This window comes from Armigeres subalbatus, chromosome 3 (genome assembly GCF_024139115.2).
Source record: "Armigeres subalbatus isolate Guangzhou_Male chromosome 3, GZ_Asu_2, whole genome shotgun sequence".
Lineage (NCBI taxonomy): Eukaryota > Metazoa > Arthropoda > Insecta > Diptera > Culicidae > Armigeres > Armigeres subalbatus.
The window spans coordinates 10,954,754-10,978,480 of record NC_085141.1 but is presented as its reverse complement, the minus strand read 5'-3'; the positions used below and the strand labels follow the sequence as shown (position 1 = coordinate 10,978,480).

The 23,727-nt window shown below is 42.4% G+C and overlaps 1 protein-coding gene across 1 annotated transcript in view; it reads left to right on the top strand.

The window, feature by feature from the left end:
* LOC134226439 (5-oxoprolinase) overlaps window positions 1-19,522 on the top strand; it is a 34,095-nt gene extending 14,573 nt beyond the window's left edge. Inside the window, exons 2-4 of the mRNA XM_062707205.1 lie at window positions 15,307-17,897; window positions 18,027-18,134; window positions 18,199-19,522. Of these exons, the coding sequence (XP_062563189.1) occupies window positions 15,307-17,897; window positions 18,027-18,134; window positions 18,199-19,033 (3,534 nt within the window). The 3' untranslated portion in view covers window positions 19,034-19,522. The remainder of the gene's footprint in view (window positions 1-15,306; window positions 17,898-18,026; window positions 18,135-18,198) is intronic.
* The last annotated feature ends 4,205 nt before the right edge of the window (window positions 19,523-23,727 follow it).

The following is a 23,727-nucleotide window of genomic DNA, read 5'->3' as shown; positions in this document are numbered from 1 at the left end:
ACAGGGCCCGCCTGCGAAGCAGTGTTCGAAAGACGGAGATACCTTCGAGGTAGTCGATGAATTCGTCTACATTAGATCCTTGCTAACGGCTGAGAACAATGTAAGTCGTGAAATACGAAGGCGCATCATCTGTGGAAGTCGGGCCTACTACGGGCTCCAGAAGAAACTGCGATCAAAAAAGATTCATCACTGCATCATATGTATCATGTACGAAACGCTGATAAGACCGGTAGTCATCTACGGACATAAACATGGATAATGCTCGAGGAGGAGTTGCAAGCACTCGGAGTATTCGAGAGGCGGATACTTAGGACCATCTTTGGCGGTGTACAAGAAGACGGTGTGTGGCGGCGAAGAATGAACCACGAGCTGGCCCAGCTCTACGGCGAGCCCAGTATCCAGAAGGTTGCTAAAGCCGGAAGGGTACGATGGGCAGGGCATGTTGCAAGAATGCCGGACAGCAACCCTGCAAAGATGGTGTTCGCTACCGATCCAACAGGTACAAGACAGCGTGGAGGACAGCGAGCTAGTTGGCTGACCAGGTACAGACCGACTTGGCGAGCGTGGGGCGCATTCGAGGATGGAGAGACGCGGCCTCAAACCGTGTATTGTGGCGTCAAATTGTTGATGATATCTGTTTAGATGTAAACTAAATAAATGAATGAATGAACCTTCATCTATTCGACCGGGCATGTAAAAGTTGAGCGGATGTTATTGGATCAGCTTTGAGCTCGGTTGATATGCGAACGACGATTGTTCGATTTCATGCTTTCCCGAGCAGGAGCGACGACCTCGATAACAGAAATTGGTATGAACTATAGATAGTAAAATCTATAGATGAGCGAAAGCATGGATGAGTTCGTTTTTTGACTGTGTACCAGGCGCATATGACATCACACCCCTTAATATTTTCATTGAAATCGTGACGTCATGCTCGTTTGGGGACACGTTTGACAGTTGGTTTCGAGACAGAGGATTTATATTTGCTTATCTATATATTCCACTATCTATAGTATGAACAGGTATGAACTAGCCTCTTATGCAAGAGGTAAAATATAAAAAAAAATTAAAAACAAAAATTAACATGCTTAGGTATTTCAATACCAAACGAATAATAATTTGTGAAGCGTTTTGTATTATAAAAGCAGAGTATTTTATGCATGAAGTATATATTGTATATTAATTTTTGGTATTTTACCTCTTATGCAAGGCTAGTTTATAGCAGAGTTTGGTATCAATAACAGAATGAGGTATTATTGAGTTAACTTCTCCTGCTCGGATTAGATGGCCGTTTGAATCTCTTGCAGTGATGGAGCCTCGGTATTGATGCGTGCTATGCTATACGTCGGATCCTAAGCAGATCATGTCGAGGTGGTTGTGGCCTGGCTGGCACTTGAAAAAGTTGTTCGAAGTGCTCGAATCAGCGTTTCAACTGGTCAGTTGGGTCGGTCAATAGCTGCGATGTCGTTCGGAGGCGAATGTCTCCGGCTGGTGCGGCTCTCTCTCCTTCATCGGCGAGAGAGTCCGTTGTTCACGCTTCAGGTATCAGGTATCAGAACGTCGGCTCCAGGGGCACGTTCACCTCAATTTGGGAGATTTGTGCCATCGCCTTCACAGCCTTTTTCAGCACACACCTGACGGAAAAGGAAGTGAACAAAAAGGAAAGGAATGTGGATGGGAGAACAAAGGGAATGTTTGGAAAAGGGCCCTTGAAGAGAACATACAACGCATAAGCGTACAAGAGCTTATAGCTCCTCACCACAACGGGTTATGAACAACAAAATACTCTGAAGGTTCAGGTTTCTGAAGTCAATTTCACTAAGTAAGTATTTACCAAATATTTGGAAGCGCAATTGTGCATAGACTGGGCAGTTACATATAAGATGATAAGAAATTCCATAATCGGATTCACAACTGTCACAAACAGATGACTCAACGCGTTGAATATTTGCCATGTGATAGTTCAGTCGGCAGTGACCTGTCAAGGCCTTGACTAAGACACTGCAATTCTGTTTAGACAGATTAGCTAAATAGCTTGCTACTACCGGAGATGGATCCCGGATGTACAATTTTGTTTGATGACATGAATCCAGACTACTCCAATGCCATTTGTGCTGAGTGGCAGCCCAAGAGTTGATCAAAAGCTTCACCCAACACTTGGATATTGGAATAGCTGGCTCAGGACCAATAAAGTCATGCGATGCTCCATTACGAGCTAACCCATCAGCCAATTCGTTTCCAGCTATGGAAGAATGGCCAGGTACCCATATAAGGTGTAAAGTATTTACTGAATTCAGTTCCTCAATTTGAGTTCGACATGCGATTACTAACTTCGACCTTGAGTTGGCCGAGGCGAGAGCTTTAATACCTGCTTGGCTATCTGAACAGAAGTATATTACTTTGCCCATAATGCGTTGCTGCAGTGCAGATTGCACTCCACACATGATGGCAAAAATTCCGCTTGAAAGACAGTGCAGTGTGTAGCCAGTGAGTGTGACTGTTCCAATCTCAGCTCACGCGAATAGACGCCTGCACCTGCTCTACCTTCGAGGAGGGAGCCGTCAGTGTAACAAACAATGCTGTCCGACATACTTCTCTCCAAATAGCCAGATGTCCACTCATCCCGCGAGGGGAATTGTGTTGAAAATGTCCTATAAGGAAAACTACTAACGTGTGTGAGATCACTTGGAGCAAGGAAAATTTTGTCCCAATTAACCATAAGTGGTAACAACGAAGTGTGTGTAGAACTGCGGTTTACAGGATTCTCTTCCATAAAACCGAGTACCCATAGTCGGTAAGTACAAGAAAATGCTTCTTGTTTGAGATGTATGTGTAGTGGGGCCATGTCGAAGAGAACTTCGAGAGCAGCCGTGGGAGTTGAAGAGAACGCACCAGTCATTGCCATTAGGCACATCCTTTGAAGATGGCCTAATTTAGACTGAATTGTCCTCACTTCCCCCTTTTGCCACCACACAAGACATCCATAAGCCAAAATTGGTCGTTCAACTGTTGTGTAAATCCATTTGATATATTTGGGTTTAAGACCCCAAGTTTTACCAAAGGTTCGTCGGCATAGGCCGAAAGCCATACACGCCTTTTTGATTCTGAACTCAATGTTAGGAGTCCAGGAAAGCTTTGAATCCAAAATTAGACCCACATACTTTACTTGATCAGTTACATTGATTTCAGAACCAAAAAGATGTAATGGACGAATACCATTACGATTACGTTTTTCCGTGAAAAGAACAATAGATGTTTTATTCGGATTGACCGAAAGGCCATATTGGCGACACCAACTTTCAACTACCTGAAGAGCATTTTGCATCAGGTCGAATAAGGTAGTAATGCACAAACCCACTATCAATGTAAGATAGTCGTCGGCAAATCCATAGGTAGGAAAACCGCCATTATTGAGTAACCTCAATAGCGTATCTGCAACGAGATTCCACAAAAGTGGAGATAATACTCCCCCTTGAGGGCATCCGCAGACACTTAATTTCCTAATCGCTGCTTGACGTAATGTAGAGTAGAGATGTCGGTTTTTAAGCATCTGGTGAATCCATTTGGTAATAATATTAGGTAGCCCATGACAACGTGCGGCTTCCAATATTGCATCGAAAGACACGTTGTCGAAAGCACCTTCAATATCTAAGAAAGCTCCCAAGCACGATTTTTGAGTGAATGCTTTCTCGATATCGTAGACAACCTTGTGTAGAAGTGCCACGGTGGGATTTCCAGATTGGTAAGCATATTGATGAACATGCAGAGGCGTGTTTGCCAAACAGTCATCACGAATGTGATGATTGATAATACGTTTTCAGCATTTCAGAAAAAAATGAGGTCAGACTGATGGGTCTAAAACTCTTTGCTTTTTCATATGAAACACGTCCTCCTTTGGGATAAACTTTACAGTGATATGGGAATATATCCAGTAGCAAAACTGCATACTAAAAGCTTTTTCAAAACATGTTTGATATGTTCAAAACCTCTCTGAAGTAGAACGGGATAAATCCCATCCTCCCCTGGAGATTTGTAGGGAGCAAAACTGTTAAGTGCCCATTGAATCGATTCAGTAGTTATGATTCTACGTGCTTGAGCCCAAGACTCATAGCTACATGAAAAGACATCAGGATCATCCGAAGATGTTATATCGACACATCCAGGGAAGTGCGTATCAAATAAGTGCTCTAACGATTCTTCATCAGAAGAAGTGTAGTCGCCATTTGGCTTGCGAATTTCGCCAACTTGGAAATCCTTGGATCTCGCAAGAATTTTATTCAATCGACTGGCTTCATTCAAATTGGAAACATTTGCTCAAAGGTTTTTCCAGCCGGATCGTTCAGCAGATCGTAGAGCCTTCTTGTAAGCTTTGCGAGCCAACTTGAAAGAATCCGTCCCTGCTGAATGGCGTCTGTTCCAACTCCTTCTGCACTGCTTCCTTAGCTTAGCCAAATCGGAATTCCACCAAGGGGTTCCTCTTGAGGTTTTTACAGAACGTAAAGGGCAAGCTTCTTCGAAAGCTTCCACGATGTGCAACGTTGTAGTATCAACTGCATCATCCAAGTCGGTAGGAGTTTCTATAGAAGGTAGATATCCATGAAATTTGGTAGAGAGCAACTCTGTGTAAAGATCCCAGTTTGTTGAACGGGGATTTCTAAAACGCAAGGTCTGCGAAGTAACATTCAAATGATCAAAGTAGATGTAGCGATGGTCAGATATCGATTCCTCATCTGACACATGCCAATTCGTCAATTCGTGACTGATTCTATTGGAGCAAAGGGTTATGTCTAACACTTCTGCTCTATTAGATACCATAAAGGTTGGGCGATTGCCTATGTTAAGTAAACTAAGTTCGGTACTACTTAAGTATTCCATCAAGCTGGAGCCTCTCAGATTGATATCCGAGCTACCCCAGATGATGTGATGAGCATTAGCATCACTGCCGACAATTAGCGGAAGGCTTTTTGAAGTGCAATATATGACAACTCGTTTGAAAGCATCCGTAGGGGATGGTTCATCATGTGGTAAATAAACCGAACAATAGACGTATTTCCTAACGGGAGTTCCGCCAGTTGCATCAATTGTGACAGCACATACATCTCTGGTTGTTAGTTCAGAGATAAGTGTAGCAACAATAGCATTGTTAACAAGCACACATGCACGCGGCATTGATCGAGAGTTTGCCATTTCTTTACTGAAAGCAGCAAAAACCGGGTTCACTAGGTTACCTAGGTAGAAGCTACCCTTGCGAAAATAGGGTTCCTGCACCAAAGCCACTTGGGATTTGCCATTTTGCATGAGTCTACAAAGATTAATCGTTGCTGTTCTTTTATGCTGAAGATTGATTTGAGCTATCTCAACTGAAGCCATTGCAAATTAAGATAATGCACTCCACAACTTCAGCATTAATATAAACAGATAAACCAAACCAAAACGATGAAACCAAATTGGTATCTTATCAAGAAAGTCAAAGACGAAACACAGAGTACAATGTGTATAACGCATAAAGCGAATCCATATAGGTGACAATTTGTTGAAAAACTAAATAAAAACATGCTCATAATCCCACCCTTATTTAACCTCAAGTTGAGATTGAATAAGAGTAGCCGATTATTTCGGAGAAGCAAAAAGTCAACTACGCCATAGCTCCGGTTAGCGCAGTAAGGGCTAGATACTGTGAAGGGTGCCCTGGTGCTTCACAGGCTCCGTTAGCGGTTAGGTTCTTTTTAGACCCCCCTAACCATTCATTCGTAGGCACGGTAAGCATAAAGCCGCATCACACCAAGAATTTGGGGTCACTTGTATGGTGGACTTCTACCACCGGAACAGGCAATCCGTAGCGTTATTCTTAGCCAGATAACTGGCTGCCGACATCACACAGCTATCTTGGCTGTTCGGGGAGAGAAGTTGACATTGATTTTACGTTAACTCTCAATGTGGCCGAACAGCCTTCTTCTGGTCAGTTGGGTCGGTCAATAGCTGCGATGTCGTTCGGAGGCGAATGTCTCCGGCTGGTGCGGCTCTCTCTCCTTCATCGGCGAGAGAGTCCGTTGTTCACGCTTACTTATCCCGTCAACATGAGCATTTCGCTTTATTTACCATGACCGAGTGTTGACGGGCTAAAACTCTGGCTCCTCTGGTTTTCTTTTAGTCTTCAATCTCCCGTATTCTTTCAGTCTACCGTTTAAAAGGCTCGAAAACCTCTTCCAACATCAACGATGTCGATGTCATCCGCAAAACTAAGGAGCATGTAATTCAAATTGCACTTTCTGGAGCTATTTTAAATAGCAGTTTGGAGAACGCATCATCTTGCTTCATCTAACGTCACAGACGACTCGGATGTCTCACCAGATTTTCTGCTGACACTCGATTTGCATCCATCTAGCATCGCGTCGCACACGAAACACGCTAAGAAAAATTCATTCATATTTTTGGTAATTTTTGATTCACCGGTAAGTGGATCAATCAGTTTATTTAATCTAATATGGAATCAAGATCCCTCCCTTTCTGTTTCCGAAAGCATATTGAATAGAAAATGCAAAAGTAAATCTGAATATCACTAGTGTTCAATGTATAGTGTATCTGTATTTAATACTAGCTTTATGTACCCGGCCTTGCTCGGAATTGCCAGTTTGATTCGCAGTTTTTTTTTCACAATCGGAAAATGAATAAACCAATTGGTCAACAGGATAATTGCGTTTTCTTATCGATACTTCATCATTTGATCAGAAGAAGGCAGATTTCATTTGAAAACATTGACTGATTTTGAAGAAGGGAGCAAACTCATAATCGCCATATTCCGGGCAAACGTTTATTTCTAAAGAAGGAAAAACATCCACCGATGCCTTATTCCGGGCAAACGTCTATTTTTAAAGAAGGGATCACATTCACCATCCAGAAGGAAACACATTAATCATTGCTTGTCACTGGGCAACCATAATTTCGATAAATGGTTAAATTGATCGATAACTAAACAATACAATAATGGGTTCAGAAGTTAGGCTGGAGCATACACACAAACATACAAACATTGAGTTTTATATATCTCGGGTACTTATTCAAAGGACGTATGTGATTTTGTAAACAAAGATGCATACGTCGATTTGTCAAATATGATGGCACTCCTACGCAAACCAACACAACGAACATGTAGCCGAAACCTCCCCTACCTGTATGTGGCGATGGTTTGCGGGGGAGTGCTATCAGATTGCAGAAATCAACGTTTAAATTTTTGTTTACAAAATCACATACGTCACATACGTTGAATAAGTATCCGAGATATATAGATAGCTAATAGCTATATGTATTCGGCTTTGCTAGGGACTGAAAAGTAAATTATTCAATTAAAATGTCCAATGCTGTAGCACAAAACCCACAGAGGTAGATCTACCGCTCATAGAATTGTTCCTTTGTATCAATCTATTTTTATATATTTGTTTGGCCCTTCTACCTTTTCAATAAATATCTTCCAAAAATAGAGAATAAGTGTACCAAATCTGGTTGTAATTTATCCTGGGAGTTACACTGAATTGCTCATTTTTTTTAAAGACAACCCTTCCCCATAACTTCCCTTTTTCCCCAATGACCCTCCCACCTCCTTTGTTATCTTCTCCTTGGGATAGAAAATGTGTACACCAATTTTGGTTGAAATCGGTCCTGGGAGTTAGGTGTTACACTGAATTGCTCTTTTTCTAAATACAACCCTTCCCCCTTACCCTCCCTTTTTCCCAATGATCATACCACCCTTTGTTATTTTCTCCTTAGGATAGAGAATGTGTACCAAATTTGGATGAAATCGGTCCAGGGGTTCAAAGATACACTGAATTGCTTGTTTTCTGAACAATACCCCTCCCCCAGCCCCTCCCTCTTTCCCAAATTACACTTCCATATGATCGACTACTCTTAGTGAATATGTGTACAAAATTTGGTTGATATGGGTACTGGGGGTTGGGAGTTACACTGAATTGCTCGTTTTATAAAGACAACCCTCCCCCATACCCTCCCTTTTTTACAATGACCGCCCCACCCTTTGTTATCTTTTCTTTAGGGTAGAGAATGTTTTGTATCAAATTTGGTTGAAATCGGTGCAGGGGTTCAGAATTTACTCTGAATTACCCGTTTTCTGAACCATACCCCTCCTCCAGACCCTCCCCCTTTCAAAGATTACACTCTCATATGGTTGTCTCCTTATATTGAATATGTGTACAAAATTTGATTGAAATCGGTCCTAGGAGATGCAAGTTACACATAATTGTTCGTTTTCTAAACAAAACCCCTCCCCCTTTTCTAAATGACCCTCCCACCCCCCTTGTCAACCTCCCCTGAGGATAGAGAACGTGTGTACCAAATTTGGTTGAATTCGGCCAAGTGGTTCAGAAGTAGTTAGCGAACATACATACATAGATTGATTTTTATATATATAGAAGAAGAAGAAGAAGAAGAAGATAGATTAACCCTTATGCGGCCAACAAAAAAAACACACGTGGATGGCCGACAGGGTACCCGTGTTCCCATAAATTGATATTCTCATAACTTCAACAATTTTCAACCGATTTGGATAATTTTGACAGTTTTGGAAACAGAAACTCATATACTTTTTGCCCATTGTCAAGGTTTACAGCTTATGCCCATGGTTATACAAGAAATCTTTGAAGTAAGGCTTAAGAGTCTACACGCGTAACCAAAGGCCATTCAACCAGTTTCAAATATGCTACAACCTCTTTGCGCTTCTTAGAATTGAAGGTGTTCACAGTATATGCTTCGGGTAATGCAAAAATCTCTGAAATGAAATTTTAGTCATCCGAGAAATCTCTGGAGTAAAGCCTAAAGATCTACTCGCGTAACCAAAGGCATATAATGCAAATTCAAATACGGTACATGCTCTTCGTGGTACTAGAATGGTACTAGAATAGAATGCATTCACAGTATATGTTTCGAGTCATCCAAGAAATCTCTGGAGTAAGGCCTTAAGGTCTACATTCGTAACCATGGGTCTATGGACTTGTCTCAAAAGTGGTACATGCTCTTTGCGCATCTTGAAATCAAATGTGAACACTACATATGTTCTGCGCTATCGAAGAAATCTCTCGGATAAGTCATCTGGCGCCTTCATTGTATATGTTCATGGTCATCCAAGAAAATCCTGGAAAAGGCCTTCAGGTCTACACGCGCAGAGATCTTTTAGATTGTTTCAAAACTGGTACATGCCCTTTGTGGTACATAGAATAGAACGCCTTTATTGCATATGTTAATGGTCATCCAAGAAAACCCTGGAAAAGGCCTTAAGATCTACACGCGTAACCAAAGATCTTTCAGATTTTTTCAAAAGTGTTACATGCCCTTTGTGGTACATAGAATAGATTGCGTCCATTGCATAGGTTCGTGGTCATCCAAGAAAACCCTGGAATAGGCCTTTAAATCTACATGGGTATCCAGAGATCTTTTGGCTTGTTTCAAAAGTGATACATGCATTGTGGTACATAGAATAAAATACGTCCATTGCATATGTTTATGGTCTTCCAAGAAAATGCTAGAACAGGCCTCAGGATCTTCACACGTAACCAGATACCTTTCGGATTGTTTCAAAAGTGGCATACGCCCTTTGTGGTACATAGAATATACCGCTTTCATTGCATATGTTCATGATTATCCAAGAGAACATTTGAACAATCCTCAAGAACTTCACGCGTAACCAGAGTTTATCCGGCCTATTTGAATAGTTTTAAATGCCTTTTATGGTACGTAGAATAGAATGCACCCATTTCAAATGTTCATGGTCATCCAAGAAAACCCTGAAGTAAGGCATTAGGATCTACACCAGGGATATATCAGCCTGTTTTAAATTTGATACATGCCTTTGGGGTCCTAGGCTTACACGCATATCTAGAGGGTCTTTAAGGTCACTCCTTGCATCGCCTTCGTATTGATTGGTGTGCCCTCGATAACGCGAGCACTTTGAAACTTTTTTCCCTCACGTTCTCGGCGTAAAGTTGTATCGTTCCAATTTATTTACATTTTGCATTTCAGAAGAATAGACAACTTCATATTAGTGATATGAATGAAGTTTGTATACTACCTGGAACCACCAACAACAAGACAACAATAACTACTAATATATATGGTAATATATGAAGATGAGGTTTCACATCTTGTTTATTCTTCAATAACTGCCCAGAGCTAATGATAACAACTTGAACTACTTGAAATGAAACCTATTTACCAATAGCCTTCCGTTCGTGGGTTGATCTGCAGATCATTCCTATATGGAGTTCATAGACTACCTAGTACCATGGCAAAAACAAAAACTATAGCAGACGTTCGATAACTGCAAGCCATTTAACTGCAATTCGATAGTTGCAACAGTTTTACAGTTATCGGACCGCTGAATTTCAAACCGATGTCAGACTCAATGACAGCTGCATTGCGCTGCACATTAGATGTACTTTTATTGCATCTGACGTCGATTGACAACCGTTTGACGTCAAGTGTGCGTTGCAGTTATCGAACGGCATTCGATAACTGAAAAGTAAACATTTTGCAGTTATCGAACGGCTACTGTACTAGGAATGCGTACATTCACTCTGATGAGGTTGACCCGATTTTGTCATTCCTAGATTTTGTCTACCCCTGATTTTGCCTAACCCGATTTTATCACGTTTTCGTCCAAATTTGCCGCAAACAATAAAGATTTTCATGAAATAACTTTCACTGCCTGTAGCTTATTATGAATCATTTATGAGTACCTGTTAATAAGTTTGTAAGTCTCTTCGACAAAAAAATACGGATTCCATTCACGTATTTTGCCTTGCCTTCATTACGGAGCCCACGACAATGAAAACAACTACTTAAAATACAAACATATACCAAGAAGGGGTTTCACAACTTGTTTATTTTCAATAACTGCCTTCATTAAGGAGGTTGATCCATCGACCTCGACTCTATTTCATAGACTACCTGGAGCCCACGACAACAAGAACTACTTGGAATACAAACATATATCAAGAAGGGGTCACAAAACTTGTTTATTATTCAAACGCTGCCTCCGTTACCGAGGTCGATCCCCAGACTTTGACTCTATGGAGTTCGTAGACTACCTGGAGTCCTCGACAACAACAAGAACTACTTGGAATACACACATATACCAAGAAGGGGTCACGCAACTTGTTTATTCTTCGATAACTGCCTCCATTGCGGAGATTGATTCGAAGATCTTGACTGTTTGGAGTTTGAAGACTACCTGGAACTCACGACAACAACAAGAACTACATGAAATACAAACATATACCAAGAAGGGGTCACGCAACTTGTTTATTCTTCGATAAACGCCTCCATTACGGAGATTGTTCCGAAGACCTTGACTGTATGGACTTCATAGACTACCTGGAACTCACGACAACAACAAGAACTACATGAAATACAAACATATGCCAAGAAGGGATCACAAAACATGTTTATTCTTCTATAACTGCCTCCATTGCGAAGATTGATCCACAGACCTTGACTCTATGGAGTTCGTAGACTACCGGGAACCAATGACAACAAGAACTACTTAGAATACAAACAAATACCATGAAGGCGTCACACAACTTGTTTATTCTTCAATAACTGCCTCCATTACGGAGATTGATTCGAAGACCTTGACTGTGTGGAGTTCGTAGACTACCTGGAACTCACGACAACAACAGGAACAAACATATACCAAGAAGGGGTCACTGTGTGGAGTTCGTAGACTACCTGGAACTCAGACAACAACAGGAACAAACATATACCAAGAAGGGGTTACCAAGGTCGAACCCCATACCTTGACTCTATGGAGTTCGTAGACTACCTGGAGTTCTCGACAACAACAAGAACTGCTTGGAATACACACATATACCAAGAAGGGGTCATGGAACTTGTTTATTCTTCGATAACTGCCTCCATTACGGAGATAGATCCGAAGATCTTGACTGTATGGAGTTCGTAGACTACCTGGAACTCACGACAACAACAAGAACTACATGAAATACAAACATATACCAAGAAGGGGTCACGCAACTTGTTTATTCTTCGATAAACGCCTCCATTACGGAGATTGTTCCGAAGACCTTGACTGTATGGACTTCATAGACTACCTGGAACTCACGACAACAACAAGAACTACATGAAAAACAAACATATGCCAAGAAGGGATCACAAAACATGTTTATTCTTCAATAACTGCCTCCATTGCGAAGATTGATCCACAGACCTTGACTCTATGGAGTTCGTAGACTACCGGGAACCAATGACAACAAGAACTACTTAGAATACAAACAAATATCATGAAGGCGTCACACAACTTGTTTATTCTTCAATAACTGCCTCCATTACGGAGATTGATTCGAAGACCTTGACTGTGTGGAGTTCGTAGACTACCTGGAACTCACGACAACAACAGGAACAAACATATACCAAGAAGGGGTCACTGTGTGGAGTTCGTAGACTACCTGGAACTCACGACAACAACAGGAACAAACATATACCAAGAAGGGGTTACCAAGGTCGAACCCCATACCTTGACTCTATGGAGTTCGTAGACTACCTGGAGTTCTCAACAACAACAAGAACTGCTTGGAATACACACATATAACAAGAAGGGGTCATGGAACTTGTTTATTCTTCGATAACTGCCTCCATTACGGAGATAGATCCGAAGATCTTGACTGTATGGAGTTCGTAGACTACCTGGAACTCACGACAACAACAAGAACTACATGAAATACAAACATATACCAATAAGGGGTCACGCAACTTGTTTATTCTTCAATATTTGCCTCCATTAAGGAGGTTGATCCACCGACCTTGAATCTATGGAGTTCGTAGACTACCTGAAGCCAACGACAACAACAAGAACTACTTGGAATACAAACATATATCAAGAAGGGGTCACAAAACTTGTTTATTCTTCAAACGCTGCCTCCGTTACTGAGGTCGATCCCCAGACCTTGACTCTGTGGAGTTCGTAGACTACCTGGAGTCCTCGACAACAACAAGAACTACTTGGATTACACACATATACCAAGAAGGGGTCACGCAACTTGTTTATTCTTCGATAACTGCCTTCATTACGGAGATTGATACGAAGATCTTGACTGTTTGGAGTTTGTAGACTACCTGGAACCCACGACAACAACAAGAACTACAGGAAAAACAAGCATATGCCAAGAAGTGATCACAAAACATGTTTATTCTTCAACAACTGCCTCCATTACGAAGATTGATCCACAGACCTTGACTCTATGGAGTTCGTAGACTACCTGGAACTCACGACAACAACAAGAACTACATGAAATACAAACATATACCAAGAAGGGGTCACACAACTTGTTTATTCTTCAATAACTGCCTCCATTACGGAGATTGATCCACCGACCTTGAATCTATGGAGTTCGTAGACTACCTGGAGCCAACGACAACAACAAGAACTAGGTACTTGGAATATAAACATATATCAAGAAGGGGTCACAAAACTTGTTTATTCTTCAAACGCTGCCTCCGTTACCGAGGTCGATCCGCAGACCTTGACTCTATGGAGTTCGTAGACTACCTGGAGTCCTCGACAACAACAAGAACTACTTGGAATACAAACATATACCGAGAAGGGGCACGCAACTTGTTTATTCTTCGATAAACGCCTCCATTACGGATATTGTTCTGAAGACCTTGACTGTATGAAGTTCGTAGACTACCTGGAACTCACGACAACAACAAGAACTACATGAAAATCAAACATATGCCAAGAAGGGATCACAAAACATGTTTATTCTTCAAAAACTGCCTCCATTACGGAGGTTGATCCACCGACCTTGAATCTATGAAGTTCGTAGACTACCTAGATCCCACGACAACAACCAGAACTACTTGGAATACAAACATATGCCAAGAAGGGGTCACACAACTTGTTTATTCTTCTATAACTGCCTCCATTACGGAGATTGATTCGAAGACCTTGACTGTGTGGAGTTCGTAGACTACCTGGAACTCACGACAACAAAAGGAACAAACATATACCAAGAAGGGGTCACGCAACTTGCTTATTCTCCGATAACTGCCTCCATCACGGAGATTGATCCGATGACCTTGACTGTATGGAGTTCGTAGACTACCTGGAACTCACGACAACAACAAGAACTACATTAAAAACATATATATATCAAGAAGGGGTCACACAACTTGTTTATGCTTCATTAACTGCCTCCATTACGGAGGTTGATCCACAGACCTTGAATTTATGGAGTTTGTAGACTACCTGGAACCAATGACAACAACAAGAATTACTTGGAATACAAACAAATACCAAGAAGGGGTCACACAACTTGTTTATTCTTCAATAACTGCCTCCGTTACTGAGGTTGATCCACAGATCTTGACTCTATGGGGTTCGTAGACTACCTGGAGCCCACGATAACAACAAGAACTACTTAGAATACAAACATATACCAAGAAGGGGTCAAGCAACTTGTTTATTCTTCGTTAACTGCCTCCATTACGGAGATTGATCCGAAGACCTTGACTGTATGGAGTTCGTAGACCACCTGGAATCAATGACAGCAACAAGAACTACTTGGAATGCAAATGACCCGGAACATATACTGTGAAAGCATTATATGCTAAGCACCATAAAGAGCATGTACCGTTTTTGAATTTACACGATAGACCTTTGGTTACGTTAGCAGACCATAAGATCTTATTCCAGGGATTTTTGGATGACTTAGGCCTTACTCCAGGGGTTTTTGGAGACCCAGAATATATAGTGTGAACACTGACTATTCTAAGAAGCGCAATGAGCATGTAATATATTTGAAACTGGTTGATAGTCCTTCGGTTACGTGTGTAGACTCTTAAGCCTTACTTCAAAGATTTCTTGTATAACCATGGACAAAAGCTGTAAACCTTGACAATGGGCAAAAAGTATATGAGTTTCTGTTTCCAAAACTGTCAAAATTATCTAAATCGGTTGAAAATTATTAAAGTTATGAGAATATCAATTTATGGGAACACGGGTACCCTGTCGGCCATCCACGTGGTAAAAAAAATCAGATGCCCCTCCCCACGTCCCTCCTCACTGTATCAACGTGATTTTCTCACAGATGCTACATTTTATGGAGTTCTTAGATGTCACCGAGTTTCAGCTTTCAGCTATAAAAATTCATTGAAATATCACCACTTGAATTTGAAAAAGGAACAGGGGTACCCCGTCGGCCGCATAAGGGTTAACTGTTCAAATTTGAATTAAAATTAATTGGGTAAAAAAAATGCTAAATATGTATTTCATTCCACTTACAGAACATTCTCAAACCGTCCAACCTGTACCGCGAGGTAGTCGAGATTGATTGTCGAATAGTGCCATCTCAGCGCGACGTATGCCAACTGGATCAAACCTGGGACGAGCTGCAGGGTGCATCCGATGCACGCTATCTGGAAATGGCTTCGATCGACGAGAGCCAAATACGTGCGCAGTTGGTTGAGGTTCTTGGAAAGGGTATAACTTCCCTGGCGGTGGTTCTAGCGCACAGTTACGCCTGCCCGGATCATGAGCTGAAGGTTGGTGATATTGCGCGAGAAGTAGGATTTCGGCACGTCACGCTGTCACACAAAGCTATGCCTATGTGTCGGTTAGTGGCCAGAGGATTTACCGCATGTGCCGAGGCGTATTTAACACCGCATGTCGAACGCTACTTGGCTAGTTTTCGAGCAGGATTTAAGGACAAACTAGAAGGGGTGGATGTTCTATTCATGCAGAGTGATGGTGGTTTGACTAAGATGGAAAACTTTAGAGGAGCCAGAGCAATTTTGAGCGGTCCTGCGGGTGGTGTTGTTGGTTATGCCGTAACAGGATCCCGGGACTCCGATAATCAGCCACTGATTGGTTTCGATATGGGTGGGACGTCGACGGACGTTTCGAGGTTCGCGGGGACGTATGATCACGTGGTAGAGTCTACAACGGCAGGAGTTACCATTCAAGCTCCTCAGTTGGATATTAACACGGTTGCTGCGGGTGGTGGATCACGCCTTTTCTTCCGTTCGGGATTGTTTGTTGTGGGACCAGAGTCTGCTGGGGCTCACCCGGGACCAACGTGCTACAAGAAAGGTGGCCCTTTGACAGTTACTGATGCCAATTTGATACTCGGTCGTCTGCTACCGGAATATTTTCCGAAGATTTTTGGACCTAATGAGAACGAAGCGCTGGATTACATGGCCACTAAGAAGGCATTTGTAAATCTGCAGCAGGAGATCAATAAGCACATTATTGAATCCGGGGAAAGCGAAAAACCACTATCGTTAGAGCAGATAGCAATGGGTTTTATTCGTGTAGCTAATGAAGCTATGTGTCGGCCGATCCGAGCGCTAACTCAGGCTAGAGGGCTTGACACGTCGAAACATGTATTGGCATGTTTCGGAGGAGCTGGCGGACAGCATGCTTGTAGCATCGCCAAAGAGCTCGGTATGAGCAAAGTTTTAGTCCATAAATATGCCGGTATATTATCTGCCTATGGAATGGCTCTGGCGGATGTAGTCCATGAGGCACAAGAGCCGGCTAGCTTGGTTTTAAATGCGGAGAACCGATTGACCATTAGAGACAAATTGAATGAACTGTCTTCGGCTTGTAAGGAACATCTTATGTCACAAGGATTTCAGGAAGAATCTATTGTTTTGGAACCCTACTTACATTTGCGTTACGATGGCACAGATTGCGCTCTGATGTGCGCCCCGGACAAGGTTATCAACAATCAAGACAATTACATTTACACTTACGGAGACTTCGAAAAAACTTTCTTTGAGAGGTACAAAAGCGAATTCGGGTTTGTGTTGGAAAATCGAAAGATCATTGTGGATGACATCCGGGTTCGAGGATCCGGCAAGTCATCTATTTACGAAGAAACGACAATTGCAGAAGCAGATGGTCCGATTCATCCAGAAAAAACGACGACCACTTACTTTGAGGAAGGTCCATTGGTAACCCCTGTATTCGATTGCTCGAAACTTTGCTGCGGGCATACGGTTCAGGGTCCGGCGATCCTAATTGACAAACTGTCCACCATCGTGATCGAACCGGGTTGCCAAGCATTGGTGACTTCCAAAGGAGATTTAATCATCGAAATAACGTCTGATAATGCTAATAAGCGTATTGACGAGCGTTTGGACGCCGTGCAGTTGAGTATATTCAATCATCGTTTCATGAGCATTGCGGAACAGATGGGCCGAGTACTGCAACGTACGGCCATTTCAACTAACATCAAGGAACGTTTGGATTTCTCTTGTGCTTTATTCGGTCCCGATGGAGGCCTTGTAAGCAATGCTCCACATATTCCTGTTCACCTTGGCGCAATGCAAGAAACAGTTCAGTACCAGATAAAAGTTCGAGGAGATACGTTGAAACCTGGTGACGTAATTCTATCAAACCATCCACAAGCAGGAGGCTCCCATCTTCCGGATTTGACGGTCATCACGCCGGTCTTTTATCCGGAAACGCCTAAACCTGTATTCTTCGTCGCATCGCGTGGCCACCATGCCGACATCGGTGGTATTACACCCGGCTCAATGCCGCCCCATTCTAAATCGCTAGCGCAGGAAGGAGCAGCCTTCAAGTCCTTTTTACTGGTCGATGGAGGCGTGTTTATGGAGCAGAATATTATTGACCGTTTGGTAACACCGACCGATGCTCCGGGCGCCACAGGCACCAGAAATCTGTCGGATAATTTGTCCGACTTGAAAGCGCAGATCGCTGCCAACCAAAAGGGCATTCAGTTGGTAGCCGAACTCATCGACCACTATGGGCTGAGCGTGGTGCAAGCCTACATGGGCTATATGCAGCAGAACGCCGAGTTGGCTGTGCGGGACATGCTGAAGGAGATCGCCAAGGAGAGTAAATTGAGGTAATTAGAGATACGAATAAAGTGTTGAAATTCAAATTCGGAAATGTACAAAATCTGATTGTACAAAATCTGCTTTTTCGAAGATTATGCTAGCTAGGCATTTAAACGCTGATTAATTTATTTTTCCAGAACTGGATCCACCATTCTGGAGGCGGAAGAACGCATGGACGATGGATCACCTATCCGTCTTTGCGTGTCCATCGACGAAAAGGAGGGTTCAGCAGTTTGCGACTTTAGGTAAGCTCGATTTTGTTTGCGTTGACCGTATTTAATATTTTATGATTTGTTTTGAATGCCACAGCGGATCCGGTACGGAAGTCTACGGTAACTGCAACGCACCACGTGCTATCACCCTGTCAGCATTGATCTACTGTTTGCGGTGCATGGTTGGCCACGATGTGCCCCTAAATCAGGGTTGTTTGGCACCTATCCAGGTCATAATTCCGAGCAACTCTATCCTTGATCCGTCGGACGATGCAGCCGTAGTCGGGGGAAATGTTCTCACTTCGCAACGTATCGTCGACACAGTTTTCAAAGCATTCCGAACCTGTGCCGCTTCACAAGGTTGCATGAATAATGTTACGATTGGCGATGAAAACTGGGGCTATTACGAAACGGTCGCGGGAGGAAGCGGTGCCGGACCGGGATGGCACGGAACCGGTGGAGTACACACACATATGACCAACACCCGAATAACGGATCCGGAGATTCTGGAATTGCGTTATCCGATTATTTTGAAGAAATTTTCGCTGCGAGATGACCAGTCAGGTGGCGCCGGTTTATACCGAGGCGGTGAAGGTGTTCATCGGGAATTGTTGTTCCGTAAACCGATGACACTATCAGTTCTAACTGAAAGACGCACCCTGCAACCGTATGGCATAGCCGGAGGTGAATCGGCTAAAAGCGGATTAAATTTGTTGTTGAAGAAGAACAAAACAATTAATTTGGGTAGCAAAACGGCCATCGATGTTGAAACTGGCGATATCTTTTCGATGAAGACTCCAGGAGGGGGTGGTTACGGTCGTCCCGCGACTAATGCTTTCCCAATTTTGAATCTGGTTGATGACGATCCATCGAAACCGTTTGTAGAACGCGGTAGCTTGTATGAGTACCGCATGGCCCAGGAGTCCGTCTGATGGCACGACGTGGGGTTTAACTTCAATTTTTACATAGTTTTAATTGTTATACTAATTATAATCATTGTAGTAATGTTTAAGTAGCGAACAAATGAATTTCAATTTAACAACAGTATATCCTTCATCACATTTTCCTCTCAGATAATCACATATATATGTTCGGACAGTAATTTTTTTTTCTGAAACTGAAAGAGATTTTTAAGCAGTTTTTTGCGTAGAGATTACTTTACATTTACTAATTCTCAATAATTAGACTAGTTTCACTTGTAACAAATTTGCCAAAAATCTTCCACAGAAAGCACAAAATGTAACTGAAGTGTTCCAAAATGTTTTACCAAAGGTATACGATCATATAAAACCAGTTATATATTTCAGCTTCCAATAGAATCTAGAAATGTGATATTCAACGAATGTGGTGTGATAATAAGGCACAAATTGATGATAATAAATAAAATCCAATTCAAATTATGAACCAACAATTCCTCAAAAGTACCAGTCTACGTTCTTCTTTATCGACAGTCCTGAATCAAATGAAACTGAATTTAGAAACAGCGTGCATGCAAGCTTGCATGGAAGGGTTGGGTACAAGTCGTGATCAGGGTTCTTATATCAGGGTTCACTCACTTCGACAGTAGATGGGAGAGACTATAGTCTATAGCCGCTATAGCGCGGGGATGAAAAATTCATTTTCAGTGCAAAACATAAACAAACTCGGTGGCTGCCCCATATATAAATCCAAGATGGCTGAATCATGAAATTGGCATACTGCTACACCTGTTTGTATTCACCTTGGTCGTGATATGCAAGTTAATGAATGCATTCAACGGAAAATGAGCACATTGGGCTAGGAAAAAAATTATTGGTGAAACATAGTAACCTGCGATTCCATACATGCTTAGTAACGTAATTTGTTTGAATAAATTTTCACTTCTTATCTAACACTCAAGCAAAACAGACGTTCTTTTATTAACCTGCGATTACAAAAGGTTATGGGCCCAGGATTGGCCATAGTTTGAGCAGAACTTTGAACATGAACCGTGAATTATCTACTGGTAGCGGCGACGTTGGTGGAGACGGTGAAGTAGGAATTCCAGGATCAGTAGCTGCTAGAGGCACTCGGATCAGTGGAATTGGCTTACCTGTTATTGAAAGGCTCCGCGGTCGTGAGAATTATACTACCTGGGCGTTTGCCATGAAAATGACATTAATTCGTGAAGGTTCGTGGGGAGCTGTGATGCCAGAAGCAAATGAAAATGTAGATAGAGAAGTTAGCATGCGAGCGTTGGCAACTATATGCTTAAGCTTGGAAACTACAAACTACAGCTTAGTTTGGATGCAAAAACTGCCAAAGAAGCTTGGGAGAAGTTGCAAAATGCTTTTCAAGATAATGGCTTAACGCGTAAAATTGGTTTGCTGAGGAAGTTGACATCGATACGATTGGAGGATTGTCGAAGTGTGGAAGCTTACGTGGATGAGCTCATGTCGACGGCGCATAAGTTAGCAGGCATCGGATTTCAGGTTGACGATTCTTGGTTGGCGGCGTTGTTATTAATGGGACTTCCTGATCATTACGAGCCTATGATAATGGGTTTGGAAGCCTCTGGTACGGCCCTGACATCAGACGCAGTGAAAGCCAAAATTCTTCAAGATGTCAAAATTCAGGCTACTCCGAAAAGCGGCGAAAGCGATGGAGCACTTTTATTCGCATCAAAAATCAAGACGTAGAAGTAACAATGGGCCAACGAAGAAAGATAGTTCGTGTTATAATTGCAAGAAGCAAGGCCATTATGCAGCAAAATGTCCGATGAAACAGCAGCAACACCCGAAGACAAGCAAGGCACTATGCGGAGTATTTGCAATGGGTGATGTTGATGAACGAGAATGGTACTTTGACTCAGGAGCCACCTGTCATATGTCCCGATGTGCCGAAGGTTTTGTGAAACAGCAGCAAATGTCACATCCCGTTGGAACTGCCAACAATGGTTGTATGATGTCCGTAGCAAAGGGTGTGATGAACCTACAACTAGAAGAAGGTCCAATCGAAGTTAAAAACGTACTGCAGATTCCAGAACTGGCAACGAACCTTCTTTCTGTCAGCAAGATATGTGAAAAGGGTTTATCTGTAGTCTTCTCTGCTGACCAATGCGAGGTACGTGAAAACAACGGCAACGTTATTGCTTCTGGAACGCAAATTGGTGGTCTGTATAGATTGAACCGGAAAGCTGAACATTCGATGTTAACATTTAGCTCCGAAGTTTGGCATAAACGCATGGGGCACCTGAACTATCAAAGTCTAAGAAAACTTGCAACGATAGTGGATGGAATCGAGTTGAAGAATGATGTTGTTCCAGAATGTATCGCATGCATTGAAGGCAAGCATTCGCGCAATCCGTTTCCATCAAGTTCATCAAGAGCCGATGCTGCATTGGATTTAGTTCATTCAGATCTGGTTGGCCCAATAGAAGTCCCGTCAATAGGTGGCAGTCGTTTTGTGATGACATTTATAGATGATGCAACAAGGAAGGTGTTTCTGTATTTTTTGGAGAAGAAGAGCCAAGCCTTTGAAGCATACACAAAGTTCAAGTCAATGGCAGAGCGCCAAACTGAACGAAAATTGAAGATATTAAGAACGGACAATGGTACTGAATATGTGAACAAACTTTTCAAGAGCAGTTTAGAGAAGGACGGAGTTCGTCATCAAAGAACTTGTCCATACACTCCAGAGCAGAATGGAGTAGCAGAGAGGATGAATCGGACACTCGTGGAGAAAGCCCGAAGCATGCTCAACGATGCAAAATTACCAAAGAAGTTTTGGGCAGAGGCAGTTTCGACGGCAGCATATTTGATAAACCGAAGTCCTACGAGATCATTAGATGCAATAACACCAGAAGAAGCATGGTCCGGAAGAAAGCCAGATTTACGTCATCTCAAGATGTTCGGATCAACAGCACTGGTGCATATCCCAAAGCAAAAAGGAGAAAGTTCGACATGAAGTCACATAAAGCTATTCTGATCGGATATGCGGAAGACGTCAAAGGCTACAGATTGTATAATCCCACCAATCAAGAAGTTTTTATTAGCAGAGACGTTATTGTGGTTAATGAAGGCAAACCTCAAAACTTCAACTTGCAAATAGACAACTGTCCAGCTGTTCAATTTATGGAACTATACACAATCGAAGAACCAAAAGAACGCGATGCAGGTGATGCTGGAATTCCGGTCGAGATAGAAGATCCAATCCATGCATCAGAAAGCGATGAGAGCGATTTCGAATCCCTAGATGAAGACGATGATCTTGCGCTCCCTTCGCAATTTAACAGGCCAGTTGAGCAGCAACATGGGGTGAGGCGCAGCGATAGAGAGCGCAGAACTCCAGGCAGGTATCAAGATTATATCAGTTTAAATTCGTTTACTCCCCGATGTCAAATGATGTTATTGGAATGTTATCTGACGACCCACAATCTTACGATGATGCGCTGCGTCAACCAGATCGTGATCGATGGATTACTGCTATGAATGAAGAGATGCAAGCTCTCATGGATAATCGCACGTGGGATTTGACGAATCTACCCATAATAGGGAAACCGATTCGTAACAAATGGGTGTTCAAGACGAAGCGTGCGGCAGATGGAACTATCGAACGATACAAAGCACGCCTGGTGGTGAAGGGATGTTCTCAACGACCGGGAATTGATTATGATGAAGTTTATGCGCCGGTTGTACGTTATGCTACCATCCGATATTTATTGGCCGTGGCAGTGAAATACAATTTGGATATTGACCAAATGGACGCAGTCACAGCTTTTCTACAAGGTAAATTGGAAGATGAAGAAATATATATGGACCAACCAGAAGGGTTCGCCAAGGATGGAACACGTGTTTGTCGGTTACGAAGAGCACTTTACGGACTAAAGCAGTCGAGTAGAGTCTGGAATAATCAACTGGATGCTGCATTGAAAGATTTTGGTCTGTCCCGTTCGAAGGTTGACCCTTGCCTTTACTATCGTCGAAATGGTGATAAGATGCTTTTTGTTACCATATATGTGGACGACTTTCTGATTTTTACGAATGACAACAAACAGAAGAGGAAGTTGAAGCAGTTCCTGCATAGTCGCTTCATGATGAAAGATTTAGGTGAGGCGAATGTTTGTCTTGGATTGCGGATAGAACGTGATCGAAAAAAGGGTACACTATCTATTGATCAAGAACAATATGTAAGAAGTATATTACGTCGGTTCCAAATGGAAAACTGTAATCCAGTCCTAACTCCAACAGAAGCTAGTATCAAGCTAAACCAGTCAATGTGTCCTAGCACGCCAGAAGAAATAAATGAAATGAAGCAAATTCCATACCAAGAAGCTGTTGGTTGTTTAACGTATTTAGCTCAAGCAACGAGATTGGATATCAGTTACGCTGTAAAATCAAGTCAGTCAATTTTGCAACAACCCTGGACGTGAACATTGGAATGCAGTGAAGCGAATCATAAGATATCTGCGTGGAACTAGCGGACACAAAATAACCTACAGTCGGGATCGTGAATCTGTACTAACGGGCTACACAGATGCGGATTGGGGAGGAGATCCTGACTCGAGAAAATCAACTTCTGGATATGTGTTTACGTTTATGGGAGGAGCAGTATCTTGGAATGTGAAACGTCAAACAACAGTGGCTCTTTCGTCGTGTGAAGCTGAATA